This window comes from Microtus ochrogaster, chromosome 10 (assembly GCF_000317375.1).
Source record: "Microtus ochrogaster isolate Prairie Vole_2 chromosome 10, MicOch1.0, whole genome shotgun sequence".
Classification (NCBI taxonomy): Eukaryota; Metazoa; Chordata; class Mammalia; order Rodentia; family Cricetidae; genus Microtus; species Microtus ochrogaster.
In genome coordinates this window covers 43,574,433-43,596,837 of record NC_022016.1, presented here as the reverse complement: position 1 = coordinate 43,596,837, position 22,405 = coordinate 43,574,433, and the positions used below count along the sequence as shown (strand labels likewise).

Sequence of the window (22,405 nt, the reverse complement as noted above, 5' to 3'; positions counted from 1 at the left end):
GGACCTTATGAAGAGCAGACAATGCTCTTAACCTCTGAGCCATCTCTCCAGCCCTTCCCTTTCTTTCTCTTTTCTTTCTGACCATGTAGCATTGCTGGCCTGGAACTCGCTATGTAGACCAGGGTGGCTGAGAACTCCTAGACGTCCATTTGCCTCTGCCTCTGGAGGGCTGGGATTAAAGCTGCGTGCCACCATGAAAGGCTGGCCAGCATCACTTTCTCACGGAGCACCTCAGTGGCTATTACCCACTGCTACCCTGTGTGCTGGGTGGCCTGGTTTGGGTCAGGGTGTTCTGTGCCAGAGGGATGTGGCAGAAGCCGACAGTTCTGTCCTCTGTGACCCATGTGCAGTGTCCCCTTGTTCGAGGAAGCAGATGGGGCACTGGGGTATCATTTTATTCTGTTCACCCCAGCACACTGACCAGCTGCTGTCCTGCAGGGCTGAGCACTGCCCTGCCCCCAGCCAGGGGCATAGCTGAAACCCTTGTGACCGGTGGCTGTAGGACATGAATCCCACCTCTTCCCAGGTCAAATCATGTGTAGCTCCTGGGGTTGGGGTTGTGGACGCGCACACACACACACCATCACCACCGCCACCCCACACTAGTCCTGCTGTGTTGCTCCTGGGAAAGCCCCAGCTCATCAGCCCCTTTCCCCGTCTTTCCCACAGTTGTTTTGTTGGACTTCGCAGCAATGAAAGGGGAACTCGGCTGGCTCACACACCCCTATGGCAAAGGGGTAAGTAAAGTTCCAGAACTGAGGGTGGATGGGAAGGGGGACTGCAGGTCCCAGAAGGGACGGAGGATGGGAACTGGGATCAGACAGTGCATCTGACCACACAGGACTGAGTTAGTGACACAGACCAGGGCAGACTAGATCTAGGCAGGAAGGAAGGGATCTTAGGTGACCCCGCTGGAGAGACAGCTGAAGACCCTGGCACAACGGGATATTCCATAGGGATTCATGGCTCTACTTGCCTCTTGGAAGGGAAGGGTTAAAGGCTGCCCTGTCGCGGAGGTCTTAGCACAGGAGGTGAAGAGTGAAGGACAGATAAGGGACCCTAACTCCCTTCCTGCCTGGGGCCCCTTTCCCTGTCCCTCCCACAGGGGACATCTCCCTTTCTGCTCTGCTTTATGGTGTTCTTACTCTGACCGCTGACCGCCGCTGCTAAGTCAGAGGCCAGGAAACTTTGTGAGAGATACTGCTCTGCTTTGGGCCTCAGTTTCCCTTGCGTGCTACAGATCCTGGTTAAGTTGGGGCTCTGAGCCAGGGTGAGGGGTGTGTCTCTGGGGAACTCTAGGGACAGTTCCTACAGTTGGCCAGATCTGAGGGACTTGCGCCCGAGTCATGGCGCCAGTGAGGTCTGAGGTAGAGTTTGGAATAGACATTCCGGGACCCTGGAATGTCCAGCTGGAGGCAGATAGCCTCATCCAACCAGGTCATTACAATACAGAAGGAAACTGAGCCCTGGGGGCATGTGGGTCTTGGCCAGTGTCACGCAGGGCAGGGCAGGGCAGGCCTCTTTTTTGTTCTCTTTACTTGCATTCATTGAATTTTTTTCTCATTCATTTGTTCACATATTCATTCATCTGGGACCTCCCTAAGTACCTACTCAATGGCAGAGAGGCCCTTGGGGATTCAGAGCTGAGTCAGTTGCTGCTCCCATGCTGAAGAGTTCAGAATACAGCCCTGGGAGCCAGGCTTGTGTTACCATATGCCAAGTCCCCAGTGATAAAAGGGGACATGGTGATCCTGGGGGGCACCCAGCGCCGTCCAGACACGCTGGACGAGCCTCAGCTAGATTGTAAGCACAAACTGCCCAACTCCAGGCCCGGGAGGATCACCTGTGGCTTTGACTTACTGTATTCATCAACACACATGGCACATGGCGATGGCCCTAGCCACGATGGCACCATGCCAGCTGTTTCGTATGGTTGTCACCCTGAGTGCCACGTGCTATAGTCTGTGTTTTGTTGTTCATCCTCTCATGAGGTAGAGGATATGGCTCCCGTTCCATAGATGGGGTGTAGGGAGTCCAATGATGAGAATGTCCCAGACTCCATCCCACGCCCACTGATGGGGAGACTCAGTACCCAAACATTAGGACCAGAAAGATCCACAGTCAGGTCTCGGCTCAGTTATTTTGTGACTGCATTTTTCCGGGTCTCATTTCCCTTCCCCGTAGAATGAGGGCATAAGAGCTGAGAGTCAGGGGTGGAGGCAGGAGACAAGATGTTCAGAGTCATCCCCTCCTGACATAGTGAGGAGTTTGAAGCCAGCTTGGGCTACGTGAGATACTGTCTCAATACTATGAAGAAAGTAAAATATGGGGAAGGGGAAAAACCGTGAGATTGAGCCCGCCTGCTGGTGGGACTCAGTCTGTACCCTCCCCCACTGACCCTCACATGTTCCGCACACACAGTGGGACTTAATGCAGAATATCATGGATGACATGCCCATCTACATGTACTCCGTATGCAACGTGGTGTCCGGTGACCAGGACAATTGGCTCCGTACCAACTGGGTGTACCGGGAGGAAGCTGAGCGCATCTTCATTGAGCTCAAGTTCACCGTGCGAGACTGCAACAGCTTCCCGGGAGGCGCCAGCTCCTGCAAAGAGACCTTCAACCTCTACTACGCGGAGTCGGATGTGGACTATGGAACCAATTTCCAGAAGCGCCAGTTCACCAAGATCGACACCATAGCCCCTGATGAGATCACAGTCAGCAGCGACTTTGAGGCTCGCAACGTCAAGCTGAACGTGGAGGAGCGCATCGTGGGGCCGCTCACCCGGAAGGGCTTCTACCTGGCCTTCCAGGACATCGGCGCCTGTGTGGCGCTACTCTCGGTCCGTGTCTACTACAAGAAGTGTCCTGAGATTCTGCAGAGCCTGGCTCGCTTCCCCGAGACCATCGCCGTGGCCGTCTCTGAGACTCACCCCCTGGCCACTGTGGCTGGTACCTGCGTGGACCATGCCGTGGTGCCGTATGGGGGCGAGGAGCCTCTCATGCACTGCACGGTGAATGGCGAGTGGCTGGTGCCTATCGGGCAGTGCCTGTGCCAGGCGGGCTATGAGAAGGTTGCGGATGCCTGCCAAGGTGAGTGGAGGTTCCTGGGGTGGCAGGGAAACCTTACTGTGGTGGGAGGCGGTGCTGGTGGGAGGTCGCTGCTCTGGGATTGGAGCATTTTAGTAAGTACGTTGGGGACGTCACTGCTCGGCTGCATCGCCCTGTACCTAGCGGGAGGGCTTTGGGGCTAGGAGGACAATGGCTTAGGTCCCAGTTCCCAGACCTTCCAGTTTCATCCGTTTCCTTCACCCCCCACTGCCCGAGTTTCATCATCTGTAGAGAGGGTCATAGTATCTATCTTGGGGGGGTAGTTGTGGCAATCACATGACCTCATGCTCGTAAAGTGCTTAGGTCAGTGCCCAACACACACATACCTGTAAGTGCGGCTGTTATTTTTTTTTTTGATTCATCCCATGACTAGTTCCTATTCTGCCGCGGCCCTGCAGTCTGTTCCCAGGAACTATTTCTGATTCTCATGCTGTGTGGCCTCAGGCAAGTTGCTCAACCTCTCTGGGCTTCAGCTTCTCCTCGAGTAGTTTGTTGAATCAGGACCCAGGCTATGCTAGAATCACCAAGAGTGCATTTGAGAGGCCATGAAGTGGGCTGTGTTCGGTTCTCACTAGAACCACAGACCCAGATCTTCTGTTGGGGTTTATTGATGACTGTTGAGATTGCAAAGGGCCCCTGTTTAGGTGACTCTCTGGGAACAGGCCTGGGCAGTGGTGAGGTCACACAGGGGAAGCTGTGATGACCGCCAGGGCCTGCCACAGCGGAAGCGCACAACCATCAGGGGTTTGCAGTGGATGGCTCTGGAAGCGACTGGGCAGAGCATGTGTGGAATGCAGCTGACCTTTGGAAGGCCTGTCCCGGGGAGCTGCTTTTGCAGAGATAAGCTCAGTGTTGAGAAACTGGGGGCTAGGGCCTTACATATGTGTCTTGCAGGTGTGCATACCTGCCACGGATGACCCTAGCTGGCTAGGTCCCTGCTCATCTCTGGCCTCAGCTCTCCTTTGAGGAAAATGGGGGTGAGGGTGGAGAATTGCCTCCACCTGTGGACCTAGTTTGCCATGAAGGAGCCTGGAAGCCCCCTGAGTTCTGGCTAATAGGTGGTCTGTGTACCTCTGAGGCATAACACAGTGCCTAAGCCCCCCTTGCTTCATCACCCTGCCTCTCCTACCCGCTGCCCTCTGCTGAGTGAGGCCCCTTACCTAGGTGGGCCCCCCCCCCTTAGGTGACCTCAGATGCACGCTCTCAGCTTCAGACAATGACCATGGGTGCGTGGGGAGGGGGGAGGGGGCTGTCAGGACGAGTGGGCCCAGGAGCTCCTCCCCCATGACATCCTAACACAAGAATGCGGGTGTGGAGGAGGGGAGGTTGAAAACTTTCCACCCTGGTGATTCAGACCCTGCAGAGATAAGTGGGGCTGGGGTGGGGGGGTCCTTCATGAAGTGGAGCAGCTCCCTCCTCTTGGGGATCAGGGTTCTTGACTGGCTTTGTTTATAAAGAATCACCAACACCCCCCCCACACACACACACACTAGGAGTAAGCCCAGCAGGAGGACCAGTTCCCTAGAGGGACACTTGACTTAGCTGGCAAGGCCCTCTCTGTGCCAGCCACCCACGGGCCCTGGCTCTGTCCCCTTTGCACCTCTTCCCAGCAGGGAAAGGGTCTCGCCATGACAGTGTTCAAGTCTCCGAACCCAAGTGGAAGGAGGAGGAGAGCGCTGGCTCTGCCAAAGTGACTTCCACACGTGTGCCATGGTGTGCCCGTGCACTCTGGCAATCATGACGAACCCATTTAGTTTCAGAATTCTTTCTTCTCCATTCTGCCTGGCAGCCTGTGACCGTGGCACTGAGGGGGTCGATGACAGCGTGCTCTGTAGAATTGGTCTCCCCGAGTCCGTGTGTCCCTTCCAGGAGGCTGGGGTTCTTTGTTAGTCCCATTGAATAGATGAGGAAACTGAGGCCCAGAGGCTTACCTGGAATCACACAGCCATGTCAGTGTTTAAACCATGGTGCACAACAGTACCCAGGCCGCCATAGGTTAGGAAGTAGGACAGGAAGTGACCAGATCCTGTGGAATCCCTGACTCAGCTCTTGGCACTGAGATGGGCTTGCTGGGCAGTTCTGGGATGGCAGGTCTTGGCACCGGAGCTGGGGCTCCATCAGAGGGAGGGGTGGGGTGACTAGAGGGCCATTGTGTGTTGGGGACATGGGTGAGGGCACAGGGTCTTTCCAACCTGTTTGGCTCTCTTAAAGCTGTGACCCCAGGTGCTTCTGTTACAGCTTTTACTGACGAGAGCAGCCATGGTGTCCCAAGGCCGACCTGCACCTTGTCAAGGTCATTTCCAGAGTCATCAGGCAGCATATCTGTTCTTCCTGGGGGTTCCCTCCCCCAGAAGGCTGGAACTAGCCAGGAAGGAGTTAAGTGGTCAGAGGAAAGGGGGGAGTCCTTTCAGGTGCCCAGTGTGGACAGGTGGGCATGCTGCCCAGCCACAACTACCCAGAGCTATGTCAGGAATGAGCCAACCTCCCTCTAGCTCTGTCCAGGGGACAGTGGAGTCACTCAGACTGACTGCCATCTCCCTGGGGGCTGCTTTGTCTGTGCTTCCTGTGTTGGCTTCTGCAGGGCCCCCGACTGGCGCCTTGCCTCTGCCCAGGGAGACCAAGGCCAGGTGAGCAGGTGGCTAGCAGCTGGAAGGCCGGCTTCTGGGGGATGTCCCTGCCTGGCTCCAGTTTCATGACCCCCCTTTCATATATAGGGGTACTTTATTCCAGGTTCCAGAATAAATATTTCACAACCAAGGTCTATAGTCTGCCCAGCACCCAGAGAGGATGAGGACTCTTCCCCGTTTACAGATGAGGAGATCAAGGCCCAGAGGAGACATGGCATACTGTTTCCACTTGCCCGTGGAGCCGAGTGACTATGGCAGAACCCCTTTGGGTTTTTTCCTTACTATCTGCCAATGGCTGTCAGGCACCCTTTTGTGATCGGATCCTAGAAGCTGTCACTTTCTTTGTCAGCTCAATTTGAGCTATTACATGTGATTACTGTGAGTGATGAGAAGGGACTCCCAGCCCAGGGCTGTAGCAGTGACCTTGGACCGCGATGGGGGTGGGGGCTCTAAGGGCCTTTGATTGTGGCTCTCAGGCTTATGCCTCCCCTGGTATGTGAATACCAGGTCTTATCTCTGTGGGTTTTGGGGATAAGGGTTGTGGCAGCAATCCCCCAGCCTCACCCCTGTGCTCCCAAGAGCAAGACTAGGACCCAGTAGCCCTGCCAAGCAGGCTTGGCCCCTCCCTAGTTACCGGAGGTAAGTGGGTCCCCTGAACGGAAGGAAGGAGGCAGGCAGAGAAAGCCAAACAAGATAAAGGCTGGAGGTGGGAAAGCTGGGTGGGCGGAAGGGAGCATTTACCTGCTGGGTGGCAGATATGCCCACAGATGATCCCAGGGCACTTGTGAGAGGAGCAGGGCCCACCCTGATAACCGGGAATGGGGTTCCCCTTTTCTGTAGGTACCACAGGGCCTGCTGGGAGCACCCTCCTTGGACTGGGTCAGTAACTCACAGGTCAAATTCACTGTCAGAGTGCAAAGTCCAGGCTCCCTGCAGAGGACTGGGGTACCGAGGTGGCATTCTGGTTGCCAGCTGTCCCTGGCTTGGGAAGGCTGATTGCCACCAGGGCTGACCTCTTGACCTCACGACCTCACTGCCCGAAGCCTGGGGGGAGGCTGGGCCTGGGGAGGGGCTCCACAAGGAGCTGGATTAGCGCCATACAGAGGGCGTCTGTCCCTGAGTCACTCTGCACTGCCACCTGAGGGGCGGGTATCAAGAACTGGAAAAACCAGGGTACAGCCCTAGCTACAGCGCTTGTGCCCCAGTTCTGCTGCTTGGAGTGGCCCAGGCCTGCCAGGCAATCGGGGCCAGAGATACACTCTGCAGGTACCCCAGGTGGGTGTCCAAGTGGACAGCATCCCCGAGGGGCTGAAACGCCACTCGCTTCTGCAGCCCCTGGCATGTTTCATTGTGCATGGTGAGTTTGCCATTCATTCATTCATCTGCCCCTTCATTCATTCATCCGCCCCTTCATTCATCCGTCTCTGCATTTGTTCAAGCCCCTCCATCGCATCAGGCCTTGCGCTGAGCCACATACAGGAGCAGATAGACCAGACTCCACTCCTACTCCAGTCTTACAGAGCAGGGGGGGGAGATCCTCCTGTGTGCACAGATAATTTCAAATGAGGCATAAAAGCTAGGCTGTGAATTCCCCTGGAGCTGAAAAGATGCTAATCTGTGGTCACACCACCGTATCCCAGTTCCCGACATTGTGCCAGACACGTAGGTTGGGCTTGTCTCTGTTTGGTAAACTTGAACCTGAGTAATAGATGCCCTGTTGGAGCACCAGGGAGCCTGAAACTGAACAACAGTTGGTGAAGGTGTCAGAGGAGTTAAGCTATTGGCAGTGGGTGGGTCCTCGGTGTGCTGGGTGTGTTTGTGTGTGTGGGCCCCTTGTTGTTGCTTGCCCTGGATGTTGGGAAATGCAAGCAATTCGGAGGGTCCTCATGGTCTTCCTGATGTGTTCTGGGCCTCTCTAGATAGACACTTGCAAACTCTGGCAGGCAGGGCCCAGCCAGGGGTGCCCCAGGGCCCTGTGGTTGGAGGAGGAGGGGGTAGTGCCTTTTCGGCAGGCAAGCGCATGCCCTGTGGACACCGCCTCTCGTGCATTATCTGGTACATCCGCAGCGGAAATCTCTTCAAATTCCTTTTTTCCTGCCGGCAGGCAGGCCACCCCCAGGCTCTGGGGCCGAAGAATAGAGCCCATATCTTCCCCCACTTCCTCTCTGGCATGAGATGGTGGGGAGCAGGGACATGAGGGTTGGCAGGTGGCTCAGGCCTTTGTGGCCGCACTGAGCACCAGGGCTGGGTCCCAGGCAATAGTGATTTGGGGGCTGGACCCTCCATCTCCCGAGTCCCCTGACCTTGGTCCCCAGAGAACCAACACTTAGTCACACGCAGACGTCTCTGGGTTTAAGTGAGAGCACTGGGGAACGAAAGCTGGGATCAGCAGGGCCTGGCATTCTGGCGTCTCATTTTTGTGTGAAAGTTGAAGGAAGGAGAGAGCTATTTTTGTATTGTAACAGCTATATAATGGGAGCGAGGCCAGAGACACACTCTCCCAAACCCACGAGGAGGCTTTGCAGCTTGGAAGAGGTGACTGTAGCTAACCCATAGCCCACTGGGGTGGTGTTGGCGCTCCTCTCCAGACTGCTCTGGCTATAGTCAGGACTTTACCAAGCGGGTCATCGGGCTTCATGGCTTGCACCAGGCTTGCCCAGCCCTGAACTTTGTTTCACATTGACACGTTCCTGGGAACAGAAAGGGATGATGGGGAGCCGCTTAGCTTCAGCTATCCTCCCTTTATCTTGGAGACCTTGAGCAAATTGACCCACCAGGGCCTCAGTTTTCTTAACTGCAGAATGGGATGAATGCTAGCCACGAATGCTAGCCATGAATGGGTGCTTTCGTCTTGCTATTTGGTTCCGAATTAAATCCCTTCTCAAAATAGGTGCCCAAGTTCGTGTGTGTGTGTGTATGTGTGTTTGTGTATGTATGTGTGTGTGTGTATGTATGTGTGTGTGTGTATGTGTGTGTGTGTGTATGTGTGCGTTCGCGCACATGCGCACAATGGCTGGGCCAGCCTGGGTACCTCAAGGAACCACAAAGAATTAGGATGTTGTCTCCCAGCCTTTTAGCAAATGCAGGGCACAGGCTCGCTCTTGATAGTCCTGCTGTCAATCCCATCTCCCTTCCCACCTCTGCTCTATTGCCCAAGGAGAGCTGGGCTATGCTCTCCAGCCTGGCAGGAGACTTGAATTGGCTTCCCGGGATGGGGGGTTGGGGAGGTTCTCAGGCCTTGGGGCCAGGGCTGCCCTGTATCAGGCAACCTTTGTCCAGGAATTTTCTTCCTCCCACAGTGCAGCTTGCCTCTCAGGATAAAATCTGAACTTCTTTGCATGACATTCAAGGCCTTTCTCCCAGTGCGTTATTGCTACGGTTCCTTCTGTTTGTACCTAGAAGGCTGCTTGCTCATACCTTGTGTATGGCAAGCTCTTGCTCACCCTGATATCCTACTTGGCCATGTTGAACTTCTACACAGCTATTAAACCCCAGCTAAAGTATCCCCTCTGTGGCATCTCAGGTGCCCGGCCACCATCTTTTACCTCTGTCAGTCACTTGGCTGTAGTTTTCTATAATTCAGAGTCTTAGTTTTCACCTTGGGGTCCGCAAACCACGTGGGCTGGGCGGAGGAAGATGGCCAATGAGTGACTGATGCAGGACCCTCCCTGCAGAAAAAGCAAAAAGGGGTGTGCAGCATTGAAAAAGGAGGTCCCGGGGCTGGAGAGATGGCTCAGAGGTTAAGAGCACTGGCTGCTCTTCCAGAGGTTCTGATGAGTTCAATTCCCAGCAACCACATGGTGGCTCACAACCATCTGTAATGAGATCTGGTGCCCTCTTCTGACCTGTAGGCATAATTGTATACATAATAAATGCATAAATCTTTAAAAAAAAAAGCTAAAAAAAAGAAAAAGAAAAAGGAGGTTCCCGGGGACAGCACTCAGTCTGCTCCCGAAGGTATCTCAATCTCTGGTGAGCCCTGTGAAGTGACCCTCGTGTCTGAGCAGCTTCCTGCCTTTAGGTCAGGAAAGGGCTTGGGGCAGAGAGCAGGGTAAGGTGTTGGGAGGAAGCCCCCAGAGTCAGGTGCCTGAGTCCCTAGCCAGCTGGTCCAGGATGGACTATTGAAGGAGGAAAAGCCACTTCCCGGCGGCCCCCTGAGAGCTTTGGAAATGAATCCAGGGAAAGCTGGGGCCTGGCCTTTCCTGCCTCTCGGAGGCCAGCCCCGGAACAGGAAAGAGATGGAGGCCTACGGTAGAGGAGCCTTGGCAGGGGGGCATCCTGACCGAGGAAGGCCAGCTGGTTAGTCAGGGTGGAGGCTCACAGCCACACTCTCCACCCCGTCAGTTCACCTCTGTGGTGCACTGTAGAGATCCTGCCGAGCCAGTCTGCACGAGTCAGTTTGGAGGAGAAGCTGTGGCCCTCAAGTGCTAGGCTTTGAGGTGTGACACTTCTCGCAATAGGCAGCTGGCATCACACGTCCCAGGGTTTGGGGCACTTGGGACTAGTTATTTTTGTGCCCAGCAGGCACTGGCCATGGGTGTGATGTCAATGAGAACATGGCTGGGGAAGGACAGACAGAACTGACCTCATGTCTGTCCTTGTCCCTTTCAGCCTGCTCGCCAGGATTCTTCAAGTCTGAGGCATCCGAGAGCCCTTGCCTCGAGTGTCCAGAGCATACCTTGCCGTCGGCCGAGGGTGCCACCTCCTGCCAGTGTGAAGAAGGCTATTTCAGGGCACCTGAGGACCCACTGTCCGTGCCCTGCACACGTGAGTCTTGTGGAGATCCGGGAAGGGGAGGCCGAGTGAGGGGACAGCCCCTTTGACCGCCGGTCTTTTGACAGGTCCCCCATCTGCCCCCCACTACCTCACGGCCATCGGCATGGGTGCCAAAGTAGAACTGCGTTGGACACCCCCCCGGGACACCGGGGGCCGCAAGGACATTGTCTACAGCGTCACCTGCGAACAGTGCTGGCCCGAGTCTGGCGAGTGCGGGCCCTGCGAGGCCAGCGTGCGCTATTCAGAACCTCCTCACGCCCTGACCCGCACAAGCGTGATGGTCAGCGACCTCGAGCCACACATGAACTACACCTTCGCCGTCGAGGCCCGCAATGGCGTCTCGGGCCTGGTGACTAGCCGAAGCTTCCGCACAGCCAGCGTCAGCATTAACCAGACAGGTGAGCCGAGGGACAGTAATGGGTCATGACCTGCCGGGGGACGGGGGGACCTGCCTGGGTGGGACTTGAAAACAGGTACCTTTCCTGGGTGTGGCGGCACACCTTTAATACCAGCACTTAGGAGACAGGCAGGTGAGAGATCTCTAGGAGTTTGAGGCTAGCCTGGTCTATGGATTGGGTGCCAGGATAGCTAGAGATATATAGTAAGATTCCTGCCAGGCATGATGGATGGCATACTATAATCCCAAGACGTGATCTGAAGGCGGAGGCAGAAAGGTCAGGAGTTTAAGGTTATCCTCAGCACGTAGTGAGTTCAAGGCCCCTGTTAGGCAAAGGAAGAACAGGGGAGGTAGTTCAGAGCATAGTGCTTGCTGCATAGACATGAGGACTGCACCTCATAGGGGCACGGATCCCTTGCACCCACACAGACAGAGACTGGGAAACCCCAGCTGATAAAGCCAGGGCGGGGTTCAGTAACTGACTTCTGCCTCAAAATCTAAGGCGGAAAGGGATGGAGGAGATAACCTTTGACCTCCGCATGCACATGTTCACACACACACACACATGTGCATGTGCCCACATGTGAATGCACATACCTGCCCCTGGACTTATTTCTCTGGAAATAAGTTATTTCTCTGGAAATTTATTTCTCTTTTCAGAAAGATGCAGAAGGCTGCTAAACATATATTGTATCGGGGAAAAGGAAGGTGGGCTCAGTCAGGAAAGCGATTGCTACGTAGGCATTGGGATCGGTGCTCATGTAAACGCGTGGCCCCACGGGTGTGTGTGTGTGTGTGTGTGTGTGTGTGTGTGTGTGTGCGCGCCATTGGAATCTGAACACGGGGTGCTGGGGACTGGGGACAGGACAGCTGGCACTCTTCACCCTTCACCCCTTCCTGCCTCCTCATGCCCCTCCCACCCTCTTCTGCCCAGAGCCCCCCAAGGTGAGGCTCGAGGACCGCAGCACCACCTCCCTGAGTGTCACCTGGAGCATCCCGGTGCCACAGCAGAGCCGCGTGTGGAAGTACGAAGTCACCTACCGCAAGAAGGTAACTGAGGGTCGGCTGGGCCATCTGGAGAGGCCTCCCAGGGCAGCACAGGGGAGGGTTGTAGGGACAGAGGATGTTTTGGGTTCTCAGAGCCAGTTAGAGCAGGCTGTTTGGGATTCACATAGTCCCTTTTTGTACTTCTACACCTTGGTTTGTGTTATCTGTCTGGTTGGATAGCACAGGAAGCCACCTTTCTGGCCGGGACCTTGGCTCTTAGCAAGGCTGTGCCCTATCTTCACTGCCTGCTCCTCTACCCACCTCCACTCACAGGGTGATGCCAACAGCTACAATGTGCGTCGCACGGAAGGCTTCTCCGTGACCCTGGATGACCTGGCTCCTGATACTACCTACCTAGTGCAGGTGCAGGCACTGACGCAGGAGGGCCAGGGCGCCGGCAGCAAGGTGCATGAGTTCCAGACACTGTGTAAGTCAGGGAAGCAGGGTAGGACATTTCTGGGGAGGAAGTGTGGGAGTCTGGAAATGCCCCTTTCCTCTTAGCCATATGTGGGGAAGGACAGGACTACAACTCAGATGTTGGACCAGGGATGTGCGTTCAGGGCAGTGTTAAGAGGTCAAGGAAGGCTGTGGCTCTGGCATTGATAGTTCTGAGTTCAAATGCTACATAAGGAAGCGCTAGCTCTGGGCTGCGGCATGGCTCAATTGGTAGAATACTTACCTAGCACCCCCAAGGCCTCGGGTTCAATCCCACACATGTATAAACCCCTGGTGTATGCCTGTGAAGGATCAGGTGTTTAAGGTCATCCCAGGCTACATGAGCAATTCTGCCTCAAACATTAAGTAAATATTTAAGCAAATACATACACAAAACAAAATTAAAAAACAAACAGTAAAGATTAGGGTTATTAATTTGCCCTCTATGAGTCATCAGGACACTTCCCCCCCGGCCTGGCTGTGGAACAGTAATTAATATTCCCAGGACAGTCTGGCGAGGTCTCAGTTAAGATGGAGTACTCCTTGTACTCCTGCACAAACCCAAGTTCCCAGCATTTATGTCAGCTCTCAGCCACCTGTAATTCCAGTGCCAGGCATCTTCACTCATGTGTACACATACCACCATCACCACTACACACACACACACACACACATAATTAAAAATAAATCGGTCGCCAGGCGGTGGTGGCGCACGCCTTTAATCCCAGCACTCGGGAGGCAGAAGCAGGCCGATCTCTGTGAGTTTGAGGCCAGCCTGGTCTACAAGAGCTAGTTCCAGGCTCCAAAGCTACAGAGAAACCCTGTCTCAAAACCAAAAAACAAAAAAAAACAAAAAAACCCACCACTATTTGTCTTACTGGTCTTTTACTTGTATATTTTGGTTCCCATTTTTTTGTTTTTATAGGGTATTTGTGTGTTTCTTCTTTTTGTTTCTTTGTTTGTTTCTTTAATTTTATTTTATGCGCATTGGTATTTTGTCCGCATTCATGTCTACATGAGGGTGTTGGATCCCCTGGAACCGTAGTTACAAACAATTGTGAGCTGCCTGTATGTGCTGGGAATTGAACCCTGGTCCCTCTAAATGAGCATTCAGTGCTCTTAACCACTGAACCATCTCGCCAGTCCCTTTATTTCTTAAAGAGAAGAAAAGGTGTGGAGTTGGGGTAGAGTAGGAGAATCTAGGAAGGGAAAATTGTGACGGTGGGGGAGGGGGGATTTTGTTTTTGAATTAAAAAAAAATCCTTAGAAAACTTGAAGGTAGGAGCACCCAGCATGCTGTTGGTACCCAGGCTTCTCAGGTCCTTAAGGGGAGCTTTGAGTGCAGTGGGGTGTGTCTGGAGGGTTTAGGGTGGGATCTCTCTCATCAGTTGGTCTCTTCCCAACAGCCACGGAAGGATCAGCCAACATGGCGATGATTGGAGGTGTGACCGTTGGCTTGGTCTTGCTTCTAGCGCTGGCGGGGATCGGCCTTTTCATCCATCGCAGGTTTGTCTCCTCTACTCCTGGGCTTCCCAAGGGCCTGGGTTTGTCACCCTTCCTCCCGGGCTTCCCAAGGGCCTGGGTTGGATGCAGAAAGGCAGGGCCCCAAGTAGGCCAAGGCAATTTAATCTAATTTAATCTAAGCCTATGGGATCCCTGCCTATGGGAGGAGGATGAGCTGAAATTTGGGGGTCACGGTGGCCATTGCCCTTGTGCTCCTTCTTAACTTCTGCTGGACATGGGGCAGGACATGCTACCTAGCTCAAATGAGGAAAGCCCTCATTATGGCTGAGTATGTGGTCCTTGCAGAGAGTGATGTTCTTTCCTCTGTCTTCCCCTCACCCTCTGCCTCAGACGGAGGCTGAGTGGGTTGCTAGGCAGTGAGGTCTTTTTGGCTAGCACAGGCTGTACTGACCATATGTGTCTGGTCCCCGGGGGTTTCTTCCAGGAGGAGGAAGCTGCGAGCCCGCCAGTCTTCTGAGGATGTCTACTTTTCTAAGTCAGGTGAGATGCAGGACACCCCCACCTCCCCCTGTGCCCCAGGAGCTTTCCCAGCTCCTGGTGGACCTAGAGGCTTCATTCATTATCCAAATTTTCCTGAGGTCCCCTAGTCACGTGGCCTCTCCTTCGCCTCTCCTTCGCTAGAACGTTGCCTCCAGGAACCGCTCCTCAACCTGTCCATGACCCCCGTGTCTCTTTCTCCTTCCAGAACAACTGAAGCCCCTGAAGACCTATGTGGACCCTCACACTTATGAAGACCCCAACCAGGCTGTACTCAAGTTTACCACCGAGATCCACCCGTCCTGTGTCGCAAGGCAGAAGGTGATTGGAGCAGGTGAGGCTGTGGCCTGGAGAGGTCAGGTGATGGGTGGTCCAGAGAGGGGTGTGCTCGATGCACAGGCTTACTTAGGGTGCTTGCACACCTTGCCCGCCCACAGGAGAGTTTGGAGAAGTCTATAGGGGGACGCTGAAGACATCATCAGGGAAGAAGGAGATACCGGTGGCCATCAAGACACTGAAAGCCGGCTACACGGAGAAGCAGCGTGTGGACTTCCTGAGCGAGGCCAGCATCATGGGCCAGTTCAGCCACCACAACATCATCCGCCTGGAGGGCGTTGTCTCTAAATGTGAGACCTGGGGAGATGCTCAGGGGTGGCCCCGGGTAGGCAGTCGGGGAAACCAGTCAGGGGCTGGGCCCCCATCGTCCTTACCGGCCTCACTCACACCGTGTCCATGTTTTACAGACAAGCCCATGATGATTATCACTGAGTACATGGAGAATGGAGCCCTGGACAAGTTCCTTCGGGTAAGGTCACGGTTTGGGGAGGTGGCAGGGGATGGAAGCTGGGGTTTCTGGGGCCACTGGGCACTGAGAGACTGTACCCTGCAGGAGAAGGATGGAGAGTTCAGTGTGCTGCAGCTGGTGGGCATGCTGCGGGGCATCGCATCTGGCATGAAGTACCTGGCCAACATGAACTACGTGCACCGGGACCTGGCTGCCCGGAACATTCTTGTCAACAGCAACCTGGTGTGCAAGGTGTCTGATTTTGGCCTGTCCCGCGTGCTCGAGGATGACCCCGAGGCCACTTACACTACTAGTGTGAGTCAAGAGAAGGGGGCGTCATACCTGGGGGGTGGGGGGCTTAAGGGTGACTTTTACCCTGGATCTGGGACGTGAGGCCTGAAGGGTGGCTCCAGGCCCACAGAGAAGGGGCCCTGAGTTCTGGCTGGGACAGGGGTAACTGGGGTTGGTCTCCTGCAGGGCGGCAAGATCCCTATTCGATGGACAGCCCCAGAGGCCATTTCCTACCGCAAGTTCACCTCAGCCAGTGACGTGTGGAGCTACGGAATTGTCATGTGGGAGGTGATGACTTATGGCGAGCGGCCCTACTGGGAGATGTCAAACCATGAGGTACTGATCGCTGTCAAGATTTCCCTCACTCCCAAACCTTGCCCCCCTTCCCCCCCCACAGAAGAGGTCTGGGATCGATGTGCATCGAGTAGAGACCACACAGATACTTGTCATGGGGGAGGCCCTGGCCTCTGTAGTGAATGCAAAGGCAGCAAGAAGGGAAGGATTTGTGTGCAACTTGTGAATATGTGTTGGGTGTGTGTATTCGCATGTGTGTCTGTGGGCATGTGTGTGTAGGTACATGCATGTGTGCATATGTCTGTATGTAGGTATATGAATGTGTCTATGTGTACATATGTATGTGTGCATTTGTATATGTGTGTTATATGCACGCGAGCACATACCATGTATCCGGTGCCTCAGCTAGTCTGAAGGCCTGGGATGCTAAGGACACCATGATGCTCGTGTCCCCCAGGTCATGAAAGCCATCAACGAAGGTTTCCGGCTCCCCACACCCATGGACTGCCCTTCTGCCATCTACCAGCTCATGATGCAATGCTGGCAGCAGGACCGTTCCCGCCGGCCCAAGTTTGCTGACATCGTCAGCATCCTGGACAAGCTTATCCGCGCCCCTGACTCCCTCAAGACCCTGGCTGACTTTGACCCCCGGTGAGTCTCATGTCCTGTGCCCGGACTAGCCTTCAGGTTCACACGTGTGGATTTTGCGGCTTCTCAGGTTGATGACTGGGTGGCTAGGTGGGAGTCAGGTGTGAAGGGGCTCAGAAGTGACATGTCGGCGCTGGCGATGGGGCCAGGTGGTGTGAACTGTTTGCCTGGTACGCACAAAACCCTGGGTTCAGTCCCCAGTAACTGGAAAAGGAAAAGGAAGCCAGGCACGGTCTATTATTAACACAAGTACAAGAAACCAGTTTAAATGGTACAAGGGCAGGCACTGGGCTCAGTAAGGTGGGCTCTGTACAGATGGGGAAACTGTGGCACAGGGTGCCAGGACCCTGACTGGGCTTTCTCATTTGCTCTGTTTGCCCTGCCCAAGCTAGGAGGGTAGGGGCTGGGGAGGTCATATTAGGCAGCCCCTCACCTGTGGCCTGTGGATTTCCACCCCAGAGTGTCCATACGACTGCCCAGCACCAGCGGCTCAGAGGGCGTCCCCTTCCGTACGGTGTCCGAGTGGCTGGAAAGCATCAAAATGCAACAGTACACGGAACACTTCATGGTGGCTGGGTACACGGCCATCGAGAAAGTGGTACAGATGTCCAACGAGTGAGTAGATGCCCTGGACCTGCTGTTCGCCTCTGGGGACAGCCTCTGACACTCACTCTCTCTCTCTCTCTCTCTCTCTCTCTCTCTCTCTCTCTCTCTCTCTGCCTCTCTGCTGGGTGCCCCCCCCCCACCTCCAGAATGGGATGACACTGGAAGATATAGTTGTCATCACAAAGCTCCATACATGGAGGGCTCTTTGCCCACCCTGGGCTGCAATGCAATGTAAGGAATCATTGCTTCCATAAGCCTGGGATCCTACAGCCACCAGGAGTAGAGAGTTTAGCTTTGATCAAGCAGGACCCAGGCGGAGCCTTGTGCTCTTTTCCTGGTTGGTGCCTGGGAACCAGAGCCCTGCCAGCCTCTCCCAGGCCACGCTCCCTGTGTGGTTAACTCAGCCCTGCCGCTCACCCACTGCTGGCCCTGGGTATGCCCCCTAGTCGGACCGTGTAAGTGATCTGATCACCCCACCCCATCTCCATCACTGACCCTTCCCAGAACAGCCTTGGCAGGGACATCTCTTCCCGTCCCTGGAGGGACACAACATTGTCCTCTTAGCCTTTGTGCTTCTAAAAATAGCTGTGGGTCCCAACAGCCCAAGATCCAAGTGTCCAAGGCCATCGCAGAAACAGGCCCTGGGGTGGGAAGGTTTTGGGAACTGCTTGGAGGAGGTGACCCGGACCTCCCCATGTTCCCGGGCTCTAGCCACTTTGGGACCTGGGCTTAAACTCAAACATTCTCTGGGGTCCCTGACAATCTCCCAGCTGGGCTTCTGACCTGCTGGTCATGAATGTGGCCATGAAAATGGTGGGTCATGGGAAATAGACAGGAAAAAATTAACCAGAGGGAGGTGCGAGAGAAGATGGAGAGAAAACATTAGGTCCCAAGATCACGTTGGCTCTGAGTCCGTGTCCCAGGTCTGCAGTGCAAGGGAGTTTGGTCCAGCTTTGACCTTGGTGCTCATTTCTCCACGTGGGGATTGCATGGGTGTGATTCAAATGCATAGGTTGTCTTGATCCTTATCTCATTTCTGTCTTTCCCACGAGCCCATAAATCACGGTTCTGTGCCCTGGTTCCCGAGTCCCTCTCCATTTCCCTGGCAACCTGGGTCAGTCCCCAGGTTCCTTCAGGTTCTCTCCCCCAGGAAAGCACAGCTTTTCTTCTAGTGACCAGCACTGAGAGTGAGGAGCAGGTTTACAGGAAACACATGGCTGTAGAAGCATCCCAAAATAGCCTGGGGTGCCCCTCGCCAAATCCTTTCCCACGAGCTGGGGCAGGCTCCTGGTCAGACAGGCGGTGCGCGCAGGCAGTGTGCAAGCTCGGGGGTTATTTGGAAAGTGTCTAGATAAAGCCCGGAAGTCTTTGAGCGCTCCTTCCTCCTCTGTTGTGCTCAGACCCAGTGGCTCACAGGGCTCCCTCTGGCTCTCTGAGAGGATGTGAGGATGATCTGTTAAACCCACAGAGTTTGACCACACCATGGAGCCCAACAGGAGCTGGTGGCAGAAGAAGTCAGTTCCATTCCTGATAGGGTCAGGATTTAGGCTTCTGTACCCTGTCGCTCCCCTCCCTGAGCCTCCCTTTCCAAGGACCTGGCCTCTTCTACCCATAGCCCCCCATCTCTTCCCAGCTTGTGTCCCCCATGATATTTTGGACTCGGTTGGGTTTCGAGCTGGGTAAGATCAAAATGACTTCCTGAGGACCTGATAGAGAAAGGTTTTATTTATTTATTTGTTTGGTTTGGGGTTTGGTTTTGGTTTTATGAAATAGGTTTTCTCCATATATCTCTGGCTGTCATGGAATTTGCTCTGTAGGAATTTGCTCTGTAGACCAGGCTGGCCTTGAACTCACGGAGATCCACCTGCCTTTGCCTCCCAAATGCTGGGATTAAAGGCGTGAGCCACTACTGCCTGGCACAGCAAGCATTTTATTATACTGTACCTTGAACAAAACAGCGGGCCCAAAGGCCAGGCCTGCCCAGCATTAAGGCTACAGAATAAAGCATCCTGACCGGTCACAGGCTCCAGATGGGTCTTAAGGATCCACAGTTGGGTGTGAATGATACAATTCTTGAGTCTCTGGGGACTCTTGTGCCTCCACCCCCACCCCCTCACTTAGTAGGTCTTCATGGGTACTTAACATTCACGGGATTTCCTGCTTAGGGGAAAGAGTGTACAGAATTGACCTGACTTGTTTCTCTTCATTCCTACACAAGGGTAAATGGAGAGACCCTGTTCTGCATCCCTTAGGGAAGACTGAGGTGGGAACGGGAACCAGCCTGGACCCTGGCTTGTCTGTGGCTCTCACCCCAGTGCCTTGTTCTATTTGTAGTCAGGAGAAGGTGTCCTTTAATCACAGCGCTGGGAAGGTAGGGAGGGGCAAGTGGTTTCTCTGCGTATGAGGCCAGCCTGGTGGTCCACATGAGTTCAAGTCAGCTAGGACTATACAGCGAGACCCTGACTCCAGGCGGGCAGGCAGGCTGGTTGGTCGGCTGGTCGGCCGGTTGATTGATTGATGATTGATTGATTGTGGGGCTTGGGGAAGGAGCACGCGGCTCAGGAATACATCATCATCTCCGCAAAAAGAAACGGGCTTGGGAGGTGCGACCAGACCCACCACAGCCTTGACGTGAATCTGGGCCAAGACTCTTTAGCCTCCCAGACTGTGAAAGGAACCACTCTGCTGGAGAGAAAGCCTCGAGGTGGGGCAGGGGGCAGCCCCACAGTGCTGTTTACATACATATTCATTTGCTCAGCAGTGCAGGGTGGGATCAGGCCCCGTGAGTCTGGGGTTCCCTAGCGCCCCTTCCCCACACTGACCCCTTAAGGGGGTGCACAAAGCATCCCAGCCCCTTTGTGGTAGGTTTAGAGCCCCCCCTTTCTGTTTTCTGGCCTTTTGGCTGTAGCAGGAGCCATCCCTCCCTCCCCACCTGGGTCTGCCCATCCCTGCTCCATGCTTGGCTCTTTCCGAGCCTGTGGGAAAGTCATGTCTCCGGCATTGCAAACTCCCGGAGCCTGTACCCTATAATTACCTCCAATTACAGCCAAGAGCTGGCCTGTAAAAACCTGGGTGTTTTCATGAGCAAGGGCTGGTGGGCGAGAACGGTGGAAGAGAAAACTCCTGAAGTTAGCAACAGACATCTGCTGACAGCTCCCGAAAGCCTGTGTGGTTCTACCTAGGATGGGGGGTTGGAGACGACAGCCTACCCCTTCCTCATGGGTCCCTTGTGACTTACTGTCAGCCTGGCACCAAATCCTAGCCCCTCAGTTGGACACTTAGCCCTCGGGTTCCCACGGGGAAAAGCAGCCTGACCCTTGGAAGACCGTCAGCAAATACTCACCAGTCTCTGTTGTGGGTGGGGAGGGATGAGAGAGTGGAGGGGACTAGAGGTGCTGGATGGGGCAGTCCTTGGATGGAGGGCCTTAATAGGACACTCCTAGGGGGTCCCTGAAGAGGCCTCCTGCCACTTAGGGAGACAGACAGGAAGACATTTCTTCACTGCTGGTATAATTCTCAGTGCTGTGTGGCCTCAGAAAAAAGTCTCTGCACCTCTCTGAGTTTCAGTCCCCTAGTCCACAAGACAAGGGGTAAGAAGGGCATCTAAGGGTGGGCAAATCATTCTGCCGGTAAAGTGCTTGCTGGGCAAACACGAGGACCGGAGTTCAATCCCCAGAACCCGCAGCAGCACCCGTGTGGAGTTCCGGTGCTGAAGAGGAGACAGGCACGCCCTTGTATCTCGAAAGTGGGCAGCTCCTAAAGCGAGGTGGCCCTTTGACCTCCCCACGCATTGCACACATGTGTGTGCGTGCATACACATATGAAACATACACACAGAAAGAGCACCTCCTCTCTACACCCCTGTGAAGAGCTGCTTAGAGAAGAGGCTCAGCAGGAGTCAGCTGGCTGGCGGGCCATGTTAGGATGTCCCCCCCTCCCTGCCTTGCTTTCCTCTCTGTCTCTGACTCTCCCTCTCTCCCCCTGCCCACTTCCCCAGCTGGACCAGACTGCACAGCCCTGTCCCTAACTCTGCCTTCTCTCCCTCCCCACCCACAGTGACATCAAGAGGATTGGGGTGCGTCTTCCTGGCCACCAGAAGCGCATTGCCTACAGCCTGCTGACACTCAAGGACCAGGTGAACACAGTGGGAATTCCTATCTGAGTCCAGCAGGGCCTCGTGTCTACCTTGACCAACAATACTTGAAAAGAACACAGTGGTCTCCCTGCCATCCCTGTGCCGGGCCACTAGGACTTAACTTATTTCTACTTCTTCCTCATCTACGCCACCCTAAGGACTCTGCAGGGAGCTCTTGTACGACACCCTAGCCTGAGCTAGGGAAACTCCTGGATTCTGGGCAGGGGCCTCTTCCCTCTGCTAAGGACCCAGCTAAGCACTTAGAGGTTGCCATTACATTCCCAGCATTCCCTGGGGCTAGAGTGCCACCAAGACCATTGATACCAACGTGGGACATTTCCAGATGGATCTCCCCATCACCTTTTCCCCCCAGGAAGCCACCTCAGGAGCTGAGGCTGGACACTCAGCCCCAAGACCAGATGACTAGGGCACTGTAAGCCCCACCCCTCGTTGTTAGAGGGTAGAGTGTGGACTTGGCTGGGTGGAGCCCCAGCAATCTTCCAGTGCCTTCTTCAGACCCAGGGCCCTGCCCTCCGCCCTCGAGGGCCAGTTTCTTGCTTTCCTGGGCCCCCTCAGGATGCTTGTTTGTGTTGAGGTTTTTATAAAATATATATTTTGTACTTGCGGAAAGAATGAGTGTGTGGCAGGGACCTTGCCAGGGCTGGGGAAGGAGGATGCCCTGCACTAGACATTCCCGGGCTGGGGGCTGGCCAGACTCACAGGAGTCGCTGTCCAGCCGCCTCATCTCTAGCCCCTTTGGACGACTGTCACTGCTGTCAGTGTTACTGATTTTATTGGGTTGTTTTGTTCTTTTTTTTTTTTTTGAAACTTAACTTATTATTATTTTTTTTATATTTATTGTTAGAAAACAACTTATTTCTGCTCTGGAATAAAGCTGCAGATGGTTCAAAATGACCTTGTTTTTTTGTTTTATCCTGGATGCTCAGTTGGGTCTATGGCTGCCTGTTGGGGGCAGAGGGGACCCCCTAACTCCAAGCGTTTAAATAGAGCTTGTGCAACAAGGGAGGGTGTTGTATCACCCTTGGAGAAAGAGTGGGTAGGAGTGGGCAAGGGGCCAGGGAGCATGGCCCAGCCTCCACACACACCAGCAGGCTTGATCACCTTTGATCTCTAGGCTTCTGCAGGGCTGGGAGGCAATGAGAATGAATAGCTGTTAGCCTCCTTCCCACTCACTCCCCCTGGTAGGAGCTGCTGAAATGGACAGGAGGGCTGGCTACAGAGCCTTCCA

The 22,405-nt window shown here is 54.5% G+C and overlaps 1 protein-coding gene across 1 annotated transcript in view; it reads left to right on the top strand.

Annotated features, from left to right (window-relative positions):
- Epha2 (EPH receptor A2) overlaps positions 1-21,977 on the top strand; it is a 26,225-nt gene extending 4,248 nt beyond the window's left edge. Inside the window, exons 2-17 of the mRNA XM_005352904.3 lie at positions 670-737; positions 2,422-3,097; positions 10,354-10,509; positions 10,584-10,916; positions 11,850-11,965; positions 12,236-12,389; positions 13,804-13,903; positions 14,346-14,401; positions 14,607-14,732; positions 14,836-15,024; positions 15,142-15,203; positions 15,288-15,497; positions 15,660-15,809; positions 16,225-16,418; positions 16,875-17,030; positions 21,078-21,977. Coding sequence (XP_005352961.1) covers positions 670-737; positions 2,422-3,097; positions 10,354-10,509; positions 10,584-10,916; positions 11,850-11,965; positions 12,236-12,389; positions 13,804-13,903; positions 14,346-14,401; positions 14,607-14,732; positions 14,836-15,024; positions 15,142-15,203; positions 15,288-15,497; positions 15,660-15,809; positions 16,225-16,418; positions 16,875-17,030; positions 21,078-21,183 — 2,852 coding nt within the window. The 3' untranslated portion in view covers positions 21,184-21,977. The remainder of the gene's footprint in view (positions 1-669; positions 738-2,421; positions 3,098-10,353; positions 10,510-10,583; positions 10,917-11,849; positions 11,966-12,235; positions 12,390-13,803; positions 13,904-14,345; positions 14,402-14,606; positions 14,733-14,835; positions 15,025-15,141; positions 15,204-15,287; positions 15,498-15,659; positions 15,810-16,224; positions 16,419-16,874; positions 17,031-21,077) is intronic.
- Positions 21,978-22,405: the final 428 nt, after the last annotated feature.